The sequence below is a fragment of the Coturnix japonica genome, chromosome 6, assembly GCF_001577835.2.
Source record: "Coturnix japonica isolate 7356 chromosome 6, Coturnix japonica 2.1, whole genome shotgun sequence".
In the NCBI taxonomy this organism is placed as follows: Eukaryota; Metazoa; Chordata; class Aves; order Galliformes; family Phasianidae; genus Coturnix; species Coturnix japonica.
Genome location: NC_029521.1, coordinates 8,411,543 through 8,427,736, shown reverse-complemented (window position 1 = coordinate 8,427,736; position 16,194 = coordinate 8,411,543). Strand labels below are relative to the sequence as shown.

The following is a 16,194-nucleotide window of genomic DNA, read 5'->3' as shown; positions in this document are numbered from 1 at the left end:
GAAAGACGTCAGTCTGTTCTGCGACAGAGTTAATATAGAGTCCAGGTCCCGTGACCTATCGTGTTGTTCCCTGGGAGATGTAGTCTTCTTCTGTAAGTTGCAGATTCAGTAAAATTATTCATGCTTAATATGATGTTATGATGTGGAATACTGATAGCAAAAATTACAAAATTATTAAACCATGACAGGTGTGCGATGTTTTTGTGTTTTCTATTTATGAAAAAAATCAGAATATTGTTAGAGGAAGGGTGAAGTGTTAAATGAATTGTGTTCTTTCAAGTTTTGTTTACCTCTTTGTACTTCTCTGGATATTGCTTCCAGTGCTAGGATGGCTTATGTAAATGTACATTTATAACCTTTGTATGAATTGTCTTGTACAGTAATTTTAGCACCATTATTTGATATTAAGGTAAGAAGACATTTCTAAATAGGGCTGTTACATTCAATATAGTAGTTGGATTGTTTCAAAAACTTTATGTATGTTAGGACATTTTTTTTCTATGTAAAATACATTTGGGCTTCTCTTATTAAGAATGTGAGGTATGTTCAGAGCCAGTGTAGACAAAAATATTTGCAACAGCAAAGAATTAGTCCTGGTGTCAGGCATTTGGGGGAAAAAAAAATGCATTATGAATTGTTGCTGTTCTCTCCTGTTGAGAATTGGTCAATAGTATGAAAATAATTTGCCTTGGAACCAAGAAGTTATCTGTAGGATTAATTTTTAGCCAAAGTAATCTGTATTAGAATGAGGATGGGGGTCAAATCATAAAATCGTAGAATGGATTGTGTTGGAGGGAAGCTAAAAGATCATTTTATTCCAGCCCCACTGCTCTGAGCAGGGCTACCACTCACTAGACCAGGGTGCTCAGGGCTTCATCCAGCCTGGCCTTGAATCTCCAATGATGTTGCATCCTCAACTTCTTTTGTATTCAAAGGGACAAAATAATCTTGTCATGGTTTGATAATTTTGTAATTTTGCTATCAGTATTTCACATCATAACATCATATGAAGCATGAATAATTTTACTGAATGTGCAACTTACAGAAGAAGACTACATATCCCAGAGAACATCATGGTGTCTTGCCATGCTCTAGACTCTTTCTGAATATCAGCGTTATGAGAAGACAGTGTTTCAATTCGCATATGACTTTCATGAAGTTCTTCTCTTACTGTGCTGGCTGTACAACTGTGCATCTCAAGGAAATCTGACAGAAGCTGTGCGGTCATGTGAACTTTCCAGTCATCCAGGTTCTTCAAATAATGGTTATCATTGTCTTCAGAATAGCCTTCTCAGAAGCACAACGTTCTCCGGGCCAGGCACAGCGCCCTCCAGTGTAAGCACAATGCTCTCCAGTCTGAGCACAACACCTTCCAATCCTTCTTTTGTATTCAAAGGGACAAAATAATCTTGTCATGGTTTAATAATTTTGTAATTTTGCTATCAGTATTCCACATCATAACATCATATGAAGCATGAATAATTTTACTGAATGTGCAACTTACAGAAGAAGACTACATATCCCAGAGGACATCACGGTATCTCGCCATGCTCTAGACTCTTTCTGAATATCAGTGATATGGGAAGACAGTGTTTCAATTCGCATATGACTTTCATGAAGTTCTTCTCTTACCGTGTTGGCTGTACAACTGTGCATCTCAAGGAAATCTGACAGAAGCTGTGTGGTCATGTGAACTTTCCAGTCATCCAGGTTCTTCAAATAATGGTTATCATTGTCTTCAGAATAGCCTTCTCAGAAGCACAACATTCTCACGTGTGGACAGAGGTATTGGCACATGCCAAGATCAGTCCTACACCCTCTGGAAGCGGATGTTGATAGTGGTAAAAGATAGATTTCCCCTTTAAATGTGACTTGGAGCCTGAGAAAAAGAAATGGACTGATATAGAGAAAGGTATCCAAACTTTGAGAGAAAATGCTCTGGTGGAAATGCTATACAGCTCCCACTTCAACCGTAATGACCCAAACCAATTACATGATCCTGAGACAGTCCGTGTTCCATGACAAATGTGGCGTGACTTTACAAGGGCTGCTCCAGAAAAGCATGCCAGTGCACTTGCATTAGTATATGGCAAAGGGGAAAGGAAACCCCTTGTGAATGAACTAATTAGCAGACTTCAGGAACTTGAATTATTTATAAGCTTTATAAGAAGTTAAGCTTTATACTTCAGCCATTGTCAAAATAGGGGAAAAAATAGTGGAAAGGTTAGACAAAGTGGAGGGAACACAAAGTGATATTATTGATAAATTGGCTAACTTGCCTGATGTAGATGAATCCACGGTGGTACCAGATGATGGAGACTGAGATTTCCACGATAGCCTATTGAGAAAGCTAAAAAGTGTGAGTTCCTCCTGACCCATATCAACAAAAATCTCAACCATAAAAAAGAGACGTCTTCGTATTCAAGCAAATGACAACAGTAAGACCATGCATGTTGTTTTGTTGTATTTCCTCTGTAATCATGGGGAGGATATGAAGAAGTGGTATAATTCATCCACTTCTGCACTTCAGGCACAAGTGAAAGAATTACAAGGTGAAACAACTACCAAGGTGAACTCTTCCAAGAAGGGGAGAGTTCCAGTTGCTGCAAGTCAACGAGGTAACCAATAGAGAGGCCCTGCCCCCAGCCGGGTGGGGGGGAAAGGGGCAATAGAGTAATTGGACTTTGTGGATTAGGTGGCCTGGCACATCTCAACCACTGCTGTGGGGTTGCTCCAGGTAAAAGACCAAGAGGTACCAATTGCCACCAAAGTGGTGCACCGACAGCAGAACTGCACCAATAGGGACACATTGCTTCCCATTCACAAGCTAATTTGCCAGTTAGAGAATCACAGATTGATTAGCAAAACTCACTCGCCTTTTAACAGCCCCATATGGCCAGTGTGTAAAGCCAGTGGAGAATGGAGGCTGACAGTGGATTACCGTGGCCTGAATGAAGTCACACCTCCATTGAGTGCTGCTGTACCAGACATGCTAGAACTCCAGTATGAACTGGAGTCAAAAGAAGCTAGGTGGTATGCCACCACTGACATTGCTAATGCCTTCTTTTCCATCCCATTGGCTACAAAATGTAGGCCACAGTTTGCTTTTACCTGGAGAGGTATTCAGTATACCTGGAACTGTTTACCTCAAGGGTGGAAGCACAGCCCAACCATTTGCCATGGGTTGATCCAAGCTGTCTTGGAACAGGGTAATGCTCCTGAGCACTTGCAGTATATTGATGATATTGTGTGGGGCCATACAGCAGCAGAGGTTTTCAAGAAAGGAAAACAGATAATCCAAATTCTTTTGCAAGCTGGTTTTGCCATTAAGCGCAGCAAGGTGAAGGGGCCTGCCCAGGAAATCCAGTTCTTAGGTATAAAATGGCAAGATGGGCGTCGTCACATCCCAGCAGATGTGACTGACAAAATCACTGCTATGTCTCCGCCCACCAACAAGACAGAGACCCAATCTTTTCTGGGAGTAGTGGGCTTTTGGAGAATGCATGTCCCAAACTACAGCCACATAGTGAGCCCCCTCTATCAGGTGACACAGAAGAAGAAGAATTTCTCATGGGGTCCTGAGCAGCAGCAGGCTTTTGAGCAGGTAAAACAAGAAATAGCCTGTGCCATGGCCTTGGGGCCAGTATGGACAGGACAGGATGTGAAGGACATCCTCTACACTGCTGCTGGAGAGAAAGATCCCACTTGGACTTTGTGGCAAAGAGCCTAAGGAGAGACCCGAGGCTGACCCCTGGGATTTTGGAGTCAAGCATATAAGAGGGTCTGAGTTGCGCTACACTCCAACTGAGAAGGAGATCTTAGCTGTGTATGAGCGGGGTTTGCGTTGCTTCTGAAGAAGTTGGGACAGAGGTTCAGCTTCTTCTAGCATCTCACTTGCCAGTAATAAACTGGATGTTTAAAGGACAGGTTCCTTCCACCCATCATGTTACTGATGCCACTCGGAGTAAGTGGATTTCATTACACAATGAGCTCAAATGGGAAAACTCAGCTGTCCTGGAATCATAGAAGATGGATCATGTTGTATTGTGGGGAATCATTGCAGATGGAAAGCCACTGTATGGAGCCCCACACAACAAGTTGCAGAGGTCACTCGAGGTAGAGGAGAATCAAGTCAATTTGCAGGGGTAAAGGATGTTCAGCTGGCTTTAAATGTGGCTGAACAGGAGAGGTGGCCAATGCTTCATCCTTATACTGATTCATGGATGGTGGCAAATTCCTTATGGGGGTGGTTGCAGCAGTGGGAAGATGACAACTAGCAATGAAGGGGTAAACCTATTTGGGCTGCTGAACTGTGGAAAGACATTGCTGCCCGAATAAGGAACATTGTTGTAAAGGTGCGCCATGTAGATGCTCATGTGCCTAAAAGTAAGGCTACTGAAGAATGTAAAAATAACCATCAAGTTGATCAAGCTGCCAAAATTGAGGTGGCTCAAATAGACTTGGATTGGCAGAACAAGGGTGAATTATTCCTAGCTCGGTGGGCCCATGAGACTTCAGGTCATCAAGGAAGGGATGCGACATACAAGTGGGCCAGAGACCGAGGGGTGGACTTAACTATGGACGCTATTGCTCAAGTTATTCATGACTGTGAAACATGCGCCATAATTAAACAAGCCAAGAGGATGAAACCTTTTTGGGGGGAAGGGCGATAGCAGAAGTATAAATATGGAGAGGCATGGCAGGTTGATGATATCACCTTGCCACAATCTTGCAATGGTAAGCGTTATGTACTCACCGTGGTGGAGGCAACCACTGGGTGGCTTGAAACATATGCAGTACCCCATGCTACCGCCTGAAACACCATATTAGGGTTGGAGAAGCAAATCCTGTTGCGGCATGGCACTCTGGAAAGAATTGAATCAGATAATGGGACTCATTTCAAGAATTCCCTTGTAACTACTTGGGCCAAAAATCACAGCACTGAGTGGATTTACCATATTCCCTATCATGCACCAGCTTCTGGTAAGATTGAACGATTCAATGGGTTGTTGAAAACTATGTTGAAAGCAATGGGTGGCGGAACATATAAAAAATTGGGAGAACCATTTAGCAGAAGTCACCTGGTTGGTCAACACTCGAGGATCTAGTAATTGTAATAGTCCTAACCAACCTAGCTCCCTATGTACCATAGAGGGAGATAAGATTCCTGTAGTACACATAAAGAGCGTGTTAGGAAAAGCAGTTTAGGTCTTTCCAGCATCTGGAAAGTGCAAACCTCTCTGGGGTACTGTTTTTGCCCAGGGACCTGGGTGCACTTGGTGGGTGATGGACAAAAATGGGAATGTCCAGTGTGTACCACAAGGGAATTTGATGTTGGGGGAGTGCAACCAATGATTTCTTGTGTGTGTGTATAGTATAAATATATATATATATATATTTATTTATACATATATTTATGTATATGTATAGGTAGAGCCTCAGAAATATTTGACGAATGTCCAATTAGGTACAGGACTTAAGATAGAGTGGATTAATGTTAAGGAAACACTTTTTCTGTATGCCTTAATTAGACATTCTGTAAGCAAGTTTTCCATCTGGGCTCTATATCGTGCACCGGCCATGCATGTGTAGAGCACACATGGAAAGAAGTATAATTCAAAAGGAATCTGCTGTGGCGGCTGGGAAAGGATGAGTGCACCTTGATGTGGGGGACGCCCTACTAGCGCTGCCTTTCCTTGTAAAACAACTTTACTAGAGAAAACATTTTTTCTTTTTTTTTTTCTTCAATAGAGAGAAAAAAAGTAAAAAAGCAGAGCTTAACGGTATTTACAAATATCCCGGAGTATTGGCAGTCTGCCTGGACTTTCAAGGTCAAGCTCGCAGGTGCAGAAACACAAACCTAAGATAGCTCCTTAACAGAAAAAAACCAACCTCATAGCTCTGTTAAAAGCTAAAAGAGCAACAGAAGAAAAACAGCAACTCAATTTGCCTGCATTCTCCACCAAAATCTGTCACGGTTTAAATCGAAATCTACCTGCGTCCGTGACAGGGGGGGCCATGGGCCCCACAAGGGCCCTAGGCCAAAAGGAAAAGTTAATTAGGAAAAGAAAACAGCAGCAATGATCTAAAGAGGCACACTTATTTACTAAATACTATATCGAAATACAGTATAACACAATATAATACAATATAATTGAAATTAAGCTAATGAATCAAGCAAAATAGGAGAGAGAAAACGAGTCCCGAAACCGAGAGGCCTACTGTAAACTCTAGGCAGCACGGTGAAGTCTCCCACAGGCTCTCCTGAATGCCAGAACTCGAAAGATGTCAGTCCAGCCTGGGAGAGAGATAATATAGTGTCCAGGTCCTGTGACTTATCTCTGACTGTGATGTTCTCTGGTGTATGTAGTCTTCTTCTGTAAGTTGCAGATTCACTAAAGTTATTCATGCTTTATATGATGTTATGATGTGGAATACTGATAGCAAAATTACAAAATTATTAAACCATGACAAATCTTTAGTTGTTATTTCTGGGACTGTTTTAGAAGAAACAGTGAATCTACTATGTAGTGTTTCTCTTCTGAGATGGATTTTATGTTGAAACCGGTTGAATTGGTAAGGTGCTATGCTCTGCCAGGAGCCTGCTTGGAAGAGTTCCTAAGTGTCCTGGAGTCTGAGGTCTGTACAGTCCTGCAGGTGTGCAGTGGGATTACAGCTTTGATTAAATGATTAAACAATCTGTCCCTATTATTTTAGATAAAGCCCTTGTAGGTACTAGTTGATACACCGCTTGTGGATGTCCCAAGTGGTGTGCTTTCTGCAAACAGATTCTTTTTTTCCCCCTCATACGTATATAAATCAATACATTCTTAAAAAACAGTGATTACATGTACTAGCATTAATTCTGGAGTTGGTTTGTTTATGTCATTAAACAGCAGTGGAGAACAGATACATTATTTGTCACAGACAAATACAGATATATTCTTTGGGTCACTGGAGAAAACAGAGTGCACACCATTACAAACTAAATTAATTTGAAAGTAGTTGCTTGCAATGGGATATGATAGTGAAACATGATGTGTGAGGCATGGGTATGAAACGAAAAATTTTTTGAGATGTGACAGCCCTACCAAGAAAAAAGCATTTTAAACCATTGTAACTGAGTAAGAAGTGGGTGTCTGTTAAGCAAAGCATTGTAGATATTACAGTATGTAACTGTCAAATAACAAAAATGGTAAATGTTTGGTGTGTTTCCTCTCCCTCCGCCCCCCACGAGAACTGAACAATATTCTATTTTTAGTGAAAGGTCAACTTGAACTTTATTTTAAACAGAGTCTCTGGTTCTGAATAGAGATAGGAACACTTTAAAAGCGATAACAAAGGGGAGGTCTTGGAGCCAAACCTTTTAGAACTGTTGTTACCAGTACAAGATAGTAATCCATGTACAAACTGTGTGCTACTTAACCAAGGAAGGGTGCTTGTTCAGTGCTCCAAGTGCATGTAGGGAAAATAGCACAGAGGCTCATGTCAGAATATTTTTTTTTTTAAGTTTTTAGAAAAGATTCTGGAGTGGGTCTAAAGTGTATAATGAAAACCTTCTCTTTTTGAAGGAGATGCTGCCCCTGTTGCACAACTTCCTTTTTGTTTTTTCTTATGAAATATATTTATTTTTTTGATATCTTAAATATTACAACTGTAGTTCTCAGACACAAAGCTTCAGTTCTTGGGGAAAAAAGTACCTGGGAAGAAATGTTATGAATACAGGGCTGTTAAAATATTTCCAAGCGAAGCAGGATTATTTTGCTTCTGCTGTCAGTTCTATACAGTTTGCTGCTAATATAGTGTGATGATCATCAGGTCTGCAAGTTATTGCAGTAATGTAATAATACTGTAGTGATATTTCTGTGGGGGAGGATTTCCTTGCTGTGGCTGTAGACTCAGGACAATAGCATGCATATGTGGATTGTTGCTGGTTGAAGAACAGAGCCTGGCATGCTAGTGCAAAGCCAACTGCTCTGCAGCTGATCAGACTATAGGATTCACACCTCTGCTGGAATGTCTCCTAGAACTCGTCACTACGTGGCAACTGCCTGTGAAAGAGTACATGCAACCAAGGCAGTAATTTTGATAGTATATTTAAGGGAGAAGAATGTGTTAGCTGATGTTACTAAGAATAAGAAATAATAGTATCTGGGTAACTTTGACCTGAATATGGTAGAAGAGATTATATTCTCTAGGTTTATGTTACAAGATGTATTCAGAAACGATTTACTCTTCTCAGTCTGTTTATTGGCTGCAGTTTGTGGGAGCAAGGTGCTCCAGTTAGATGGACAGTTGTATCACCAGATTCTCTTCCTGATTCTCCCACTGACATTCTGTGTGATTGCGAGCAAGTAATTTATCTCAGATTCTGTTTCCTCATGTGGAATTGAAAGATAGCCTCTACATTAAAGAGATTTGATGGAATGCACTATAGGAAAAGTAGGCACAACTTCTTAGCAAGGAAAAGAGTGCATTGAGAATAATATAATCCAGAGAAAGTTCATCATTTGAAGTCTCAGTGGTCATTAGACATTTTGGAAGGTGCTTGCCGACTGAAATATAATGAGTTTCTCATCTCAAGCATTATTTTTTTCTATAAACATTAACTAAAGCTTTTCATACAATTAGATCATAACCTATTCCTCACCATGTTGATTCTCCTGTACTCAGTAAGAACTAGGCTAATACTGTTTTTTTTTCCTTGGTAGGTTTGTTTTTAAAGGGATGATGTATGACACTACTTAGTTATACTGAAAGTTGTGTTGAATTTGGTAGAAATCTTATGTCCCTAGGAATTTCAGTTGTTTTTCAGGTGTGTTTGAAGGTGGTCAGTGTATTAAAGAGAATGCAGTCCAGAGAATGTAAACCCGTTCTGTTGTTGTTGTTTGTTAGTTAGTTTGTTTTCATTCTCAGCACTTTCACTCACATCTTTTTGTTACTCCACTGTAAATTTGTATCTATGTGCTAAGTCTGGTAGTAACCCGCAGTGATTAAATACAATTAACAGCTCTGACTCTTGCCACCTTCCAGTTCTCTGGCTATTCTTTCTTTTCAACTTCCTTTGCACTAGCAGGTGTTTCCTCTTGCAAATGGTGAGAAATGAAAATATCTGAGGTGGTTAAGGATTAACCTGACAGCCTTGTACAGAAATAGTTTGCTACATGCTTCGTGGATTTTCCCTAGAGTTGAATGTGTTTACCCTTCCCATCTGTGGAAGATATTGCTCCATTCTGGTGTGTGGCCTGGCCCATGGAAGTTCATTCTGCTACATTGGAAACCCAACTAGTACATCATAACAATTTTTTTTTTTTTTTTTTTTTTTCCCATTCTGGAAATTATTTTTTCATGTATCATCTAAAGGATTAAGGAAAAATACAGTCACTATTTTTGTTGCTTTTATAAAATCTGATTTACTCTCCCTGTACTGACTCAGTAGAGCTATTAAATAATTATATAATAAATAAGAATTTAAGATCAAATAATAAAACATTCTATTACACACTCTCAGCAGTGCCTTATGTCTTAGAAATCTCAGGTGTCATGTGCATGTATTTTACAAATACTCATCCATTCTGCTTTGTATTAATACATTTTTCTTTTCTTTTTTTTTTTTTTTTTTGAAGGCAATGGGCCTTTGCATTTAATGAAATTGATAGGCTGTTATGCTCTGTTTGCCAGTGGAGAATAACATACAACAGAAAGAAAACAAATTTGGTGCCAAAAGATTCAGTTAGAGCCTCATGAATCCTTCTGCTGTCCAGTTCAGAAGCTGGTCTGAGTCACTGCCTTGAGACAGAATCTGGCATGAGACCAGAATGTATGGGAAAACAATAGCCTTGCTGAATATTATAAATAAGCACTAGAAAAATGAGTAATGGAGTATTTCATGTCATTTAATTGTTCAAAATCAATTTTAATAAAGGCTTTTAATTTTTTTCTTTCTTCTTTTTTTTTTTTTTTCTTTTTATTAAATATCTAAATATCTGTGTAGCTGTGCTCTTGTATATAGCTTTAAGGCTGCCCATCCCCCTGCCACCATTCCAGCAGCCATTGTGTCCTGTCAGTCATCCTGAAATACACTAGAGTGCTTGTCAGGCAGTCCCTTGCAGATGCTTCAGAAGCCAAATAGTGAGCCAAATCAGTTGCACTGAAGCTCCCTAACACAAGGATATAACATAGGCAGTTGCTTTAGTGCTGAATATGGACCGTTTGTATTCTAGCATAGGTGAGTGATGTGCTGTTAGCTTTCTACTGACTTAGCAGGAAATGGATTCTAAACTTCTCTAATTTCTGCAGAATATCTTTGGCTCGGCTTTCTAATGCTAACTGGTTGGTCTGTGTCTGCATACAGTTTACTTTCACATTGATCTAAGAAAGTGCAGGTACTGTGCTCAACTGTCTTGCAAACTGTTGGAAACTATTTTTCATAGTAATATTTTTCTTAGTCCATAGCACTCAGTATTCTCAGTTTGGACACATCTGCTGACAGGACAAGTTCTTATTTTAAGTTTGCAGCACTTGTAGAAGAGTGCAGGTAGTTGCTTTACTGGATGTTTGGAGACAGAAGAACTGTATCTGGTGACACGTGCTTAACGTCCTAAGTGCTGTAAAAGTTCCCCGTCTACAGTGCTGAAATTGCCTACTGTAAAGGTTAATATAACCAAGTGTGAGGTTAAAGCAGCCTTTTAACAAAAAATCTTGCAGTCAAGATCTGTACTGTATTTACAGGGCATGTTCTTATGGGAGTAGGTATATGCATGTCAAAAGTAAACAAAAATAACAGCAAACAAACAAAAACAAGTAAAAAAGTCCTCCAAACTGTGATTTTTAAAAAAAAATTTTATATTTTTTCCCCCCATATTTTGAGGAAGATATGAAATTATCTAAAAATCTCTCCCCTTAATTAAGAAGAGGAAATGTCAGGAAAAGGTCCAGAATCATTTTTTACTGCCTGCGTATTTTTCCTTGCCACCCTCTTGTCTCTATAATACTGTAATACTTGTCTCTATTAAAAACAAAGAAACAGAGATCAACCCCAAGAACCTTTTATTACTAATATGATAAAGGATACTGACAAGAGTCTGGTAAGTTAAAGAAGTGGTAATGGTGTCAAAATAATATAAAATTTTGCATTTTCACTGCATTTGTTTGCAAGTGTATTTTCCTATTCTGTCTGCTTAAAAAGAACATTGTAATTATACTTGTGAGAAAACAAACAAAACTCCCAAACATCTACAATTTATAACAAAGTCTTTAGGTAGGTTATCTATACCTTAGAATATAATTTAAATTTTCAGGAACAATAAAGCAAAATTTGCCATTGATTTTCAATTAATGCTAATTTATTGGCTTGACCTAAGGCAAAAAACTATTGTAGATTTCAGAAACCTGAGTGAGCACTGGAGCAAAGAGTAAAAATATCTGCATTAGACAACGTGCTAAGGTTTAAAAACCTACAAACACAGGGAAGATGAATTCTCTGCTCATGGAGGTTTTTCTGATTTAAAAAAAAAAAAAAAAGAATTGAATTTGTAACACAGTATAAATTTGAGATGGTTCAGTGGGAAAGATCTAATCACTGTAGACGATATGTAGTATAGGAAGGTGGGCTGAGAGAAAGCAGGAAGCTCTTGCTGCAAGCAGCAAAGGTCTCATATTTGAACTTTGAGTGAAATGGCTAGTAATGCCCTTCTGCCAGTGAATCGAGTGGAAGCCTCTACAAATTTAAAGTATGGCTATATGTGAAGAAAAAATAACCTGACAATCTTGTGATTTTTTTTCAAATCTCAGTAGAAGCACTAAGTGTTGTTTTCAGCCAACCTACTTCCTTTCATCTGATTTTTAACAGGTCCAAAAGGAATTCACAGTAGAATCAATGTAATCTATTTGCATTTGTTGTGATGTATTTTAAAAAAAAACCTCACATACTGGGAAGTTTCTGCAAATTATGTCAAACACAAGAATTGTGAACCAGCAGTGTAATTAAAAATCTCAAGTCTTATTAAATCTACTTAATGGCTACAGTGAGGTGGTAGGAGTGAGAGACAAGATCTGTATGTTTGCTTGAGGGTTTGACTACATGACCTCCAGAGTTCCTTTTCAACTGTATGATTCTGTGCTTCTGTAAATAGAACTTTATCATGAGGAAGGATATGCAGCGGTTTGAGCTAGGAGAAGAGCTGCAGCTCCTTCAACTAGGAGACAACTGAATTTTTGTACTGCTGAAGAAGGAGAGGGATAAGTTACATTGTTGTCTTTAAGAACACTGGGAGCAGTCTACTTGATGATTCACTGAACAGAAAGAGAACCACTGACATGACTAATTTTTGGTGGCCCAAATTTTATTTCCTTGGCTTTTGTTACAGATGTCTAAGAAACAAATGTGTAGAACATGGTGAAATGATTTGCAGTGACATTTCAAAAGTTGTCTTTTTTTAAAAAAAAGTTATATGGAAGGAAAACTGAAGTTGTCTGTTTCATGTCAGGGCTGTTCACTTTTTATCTGTTGACTTGTAAATAGAATTAAAACTGAAGAATCAGTTCTTTCCATATATTCTCACCTGATTATGAGCAACTGAATCTGTGGAAACTTAGGGCTCTAGCAAGTGTATTTTATAATGAAGCAATAAATTTAACACTTGTATCACCTTTATTGGTGATATTAAGTTTGGTAAAATCTTGAAGTACTTCTAACATTAATTCTTTAATTATCATTCATGCTATCATTGCCTGCAAGTGGAATGTGGATATCTATTATAAGACAAACAACTTGGTATAGAAAGCTTAAACCTACTGCGTAGTATTAGATCAATGCTAGGTTCACCAGGAGGTTACAATATATCCCTTCAGCCTGCACAATCGAGCTACCTTATTACTTTATTATACAGCATCAATGGTTGTAATAAGTCCTGCTCAAAAACAGACAGATATCCATTACTTTTGTGTTTGAAGTCTTTACTGGATAAAAAAGCTTTGCTGAATTATGTTTTACAGGAAGCTGAGTTACTGGAAAATTTCAAGTGTCTTTTATTTTGGAGCAATAATTATTTGCTTTCCTACTTAAAACACAGTTGTAATTCTCTGCTGGTGCACACTCATTACACTGCAGCCTGAACCGGGACCCGGTGAACTCAGTGAAAACCCTTAAATTAATGCCTGTGAACTTTGGATCCAGCTCCTAATGAATGACTCATTCACTTTAAAGATCTTCCTTAGCTTTAATTCCATCTTACTGTCTTCAGTTATAGGTTTTCTTAATTTAATCTGTCTCAACACTTAGAAAACGTTTGCTACTGCAGGGCATAAAATAACTAAATGTTTCACATTCTCATGCTGTTAATTATCAGGACTTTTAGGAGCTTCTATATACATTTTTGTTCTCAAACTGTTTATTATGCTTTAACGTGCAAGTAAGATATAGGTCTTATGCACATAACATCAGTGTTTTTCTTCTGTGATGCATTCAGTAATGCAGTTTTTCAATAGATTTAGTAACGAAATACATACTTCTTTAAAAGCTCAATTTTATTGACTAGTACAGAATTTATACTTAATGGATTTTTCATACAATTATCCTTGTGCTTTTTTAAAATACACAGTCAAACTAGAAATCTTGAAGAGAAGACATTTATATGCATCTGAAATCTATTATTTCACAGTTTATGTGGGTATCTGTATATATTTTCACAATTTAGAAGCAAGGAATCATAATAATTAATCTTATCTCTTCAAATCCTAATCCTTTTGTGGAATCAAGCCTGTACTCCAGGAAGTGGTTTCTGGACACAGACAGATTGCAATGGGCTCTCATGGTTAATAACTGCACAACAAAATTATTTTTTATCTTTTTGCCTTGTTCCTAGGTGAAATGCCAACCAAAGTACCAAACATTAAACTGAAAATTGATCCTCAGGATCTGCAGATCCAGACCTTTACAGTGGAGAAATTACTGGAACCACTTATAATTCAGGTATTTTAACATTACAGAAAAGAAGTTAGACATACAGAGAAGTGAATGAGGTTGAAGAATATAGACTAAGAACACTGTTGTGTAAAGCATTCCCATGACTCTTCTGTAACTGGCTTGGAAACTGGGCATTGTTATGCAATTCCCTATTTTTATTTAGTTAATTGCATGTACCACAAGGTTCTCCGTCTACCTGCGTCCTTCAGCCTTGTCAAGATGATGACTAGAGGATTGCAGGACTGTCAGCATTGTTGCATCTCCCTCTTGGCATCCCAAGCAGTGACTAAGGTGGTATGTTAGAATATTGCTGTGCAGGGCTCTGCAGAGAGAGGAACTCACAGGTAGAAAGTGGCATAACTGTGTTAATCTGACTAGCATTATACTTCCATACTTACTCTCATGGCTATGTACTGCTAGTTGCACTAGGTCTTCAGAGTAATGGAAAAAAATTTCTTTAATCCTTCTCAACCCCCTGCCATCATGCAAACAAACACTATAAGGGATTGTCTTTGTCCATGGTGTTTATTTTATTCCATGTGTTTTGGGAAAAGTATGTCTGAATGGAAGGCTTTTAGGTACAATTCCATATCATATTTTATTTCACCTTCAGAGACCAAAGCTTGTTGAATTTTGTTGCTAATATAAATAAGGATAACATTTGAGACTAGATTAGGTTTGCTTCTGTAGTGTTGGTGCAGGCAGCTCAACACCTCACAGCTGCTCACCCACTGTTCCCAAATGGGATGAGGGAGAGAATCCTAAAGTTGAAAGAGAGAGAAATCATGGATTGAAATAAAGTTTATTTGCTAGGTGATGCAAATACTTCCCGAGCAAGTGAAGCAAAACAAGGATTTGTTCATTAATTCCCATCAAGAGGCAGATATTCAGCCACTTTTAAGACAGAAGAGACACATAACAATTTAATTTTTTCTTTGGAAGGCAAATGCCAACATTCTGAGTGTCCTCCACTTCCTCTTCCTTTACCTCAGTTTTTATTGGTAGGCATGACACCGCATCATATGGGGCATTCCTTTGGCCAGCTGGGGTCAGTTGTCCTGACTGCGTCCCTTTCTTAGCTTCTTGTGTGCTCTGAGCTTGTCTTTGGCAGGGCAGCTTGAGAAGCAGAAATGTCTTTGGCTCTGTGTATGCACTGATCTGCAACAACTAATACAGTCAAGGTGTTATTACTATTATTTGATAAAAAATCCAAAGCACAGCATGGTACAAGCCTCTAGGCATAAAGTTAACTCTACCTCACCTATGACAAATAACAAAGTAGTGCTAGACATTGTCTCTTTTGAATTTAATTAAAAATTAGGAAATATGTGGCTGGATGAGATTTATGTCACTTCATTGATTCATGAAGGAAACACTACATAACTGCTTTCACCCTGTGATCTGTGCAAGTCCTATAAGATGCAGATTAGCTACTTGTTTGGAGACTTTGTCTGAAATTCTGTCTCTTTATTTGTATGTATACACACACTTAATATGTGCTATGTGTGTACATGTATACTTCTCAAATATTTCAAAGAGTTTTTCCTTACCAAGCACATTTTCTTCCGTATGTTTATATTCTTTGCACACACACAGGCTATGGAAATTTTATGGCTGTGAGAGAGAGGTAATTTTTACAGAATACTTACAAATGCATGTGTTTTAGGATTTCATGTATTATATTACTGATGAAAAATAAGGAAGTAGAAAGGCTTTTATTTATTGCCATGTCACCCACACTGACAAAACTTTGTTCACATAGAAATGATTCAGTGCTGTTTTTAGTTCTGTATGGTGAATTTACTCTATGCACAGTGCAACTGATTAAGCAGTATTTATGCTTATGGGCAACACTTTGTTATTCCCAAACATCTGACTCAGACAAGGGCTGGCTAGCATTTGAAACGGTGAGGAGGTACTTCTGCTATTGTCATTAGATTGCTGGCTTCATATATTGTTTCTTCAAATGTTCAGGGATTAGAGTTACTTAACTAAATGCTTTTCAACACTTATAAGCTATTTTGTGGTTGATGCTTTTAATTTTTTTGTTATAATAATAATAAAGAAAATCTTTTGGTACTAAAGGTATGAAAATACTGTTTTCTTTAACTACAGTAATGCTAATAGGTTGTCTTTTAAAGACTGAATTGGTTCTGAATATAGCATTAGAAGAATTACTGCACAGTGCCCTAGGATTTCAGTATTTGTGAATCGTGACAAAAACAAAA

General features: G+C 38.3%; 1 protein-coding gene across 3 annotated transcripts in view; it reads left to right on the top strand.

Annotated features, from left to right (window-relative positions):
* Nucleotides 1–16,194, top strand: part of CTNNA3 (catenin alpha 3) — a 394,612-nt gene that overhangs the window by 3,448 nt on the left and 374,970 nt on the right. For 2 of the 3 annotated variants that reach the window (XM_032445274.1, XM_032445275.1), the window contains exon 3: nt 13,866–13,972. In XM_032445274.1, coding sequence (XP_032301165.1) covers nt 13,866–13,972 — 107 coding nt within the window. Of the gene's footprint in view, nt 1–10,097; nt 10,229–13,865; nt 13,973–16,194 lie in introns of those variants that run through there. The other variant, XM_015866262.2, reaches the window with a different exon arrangement.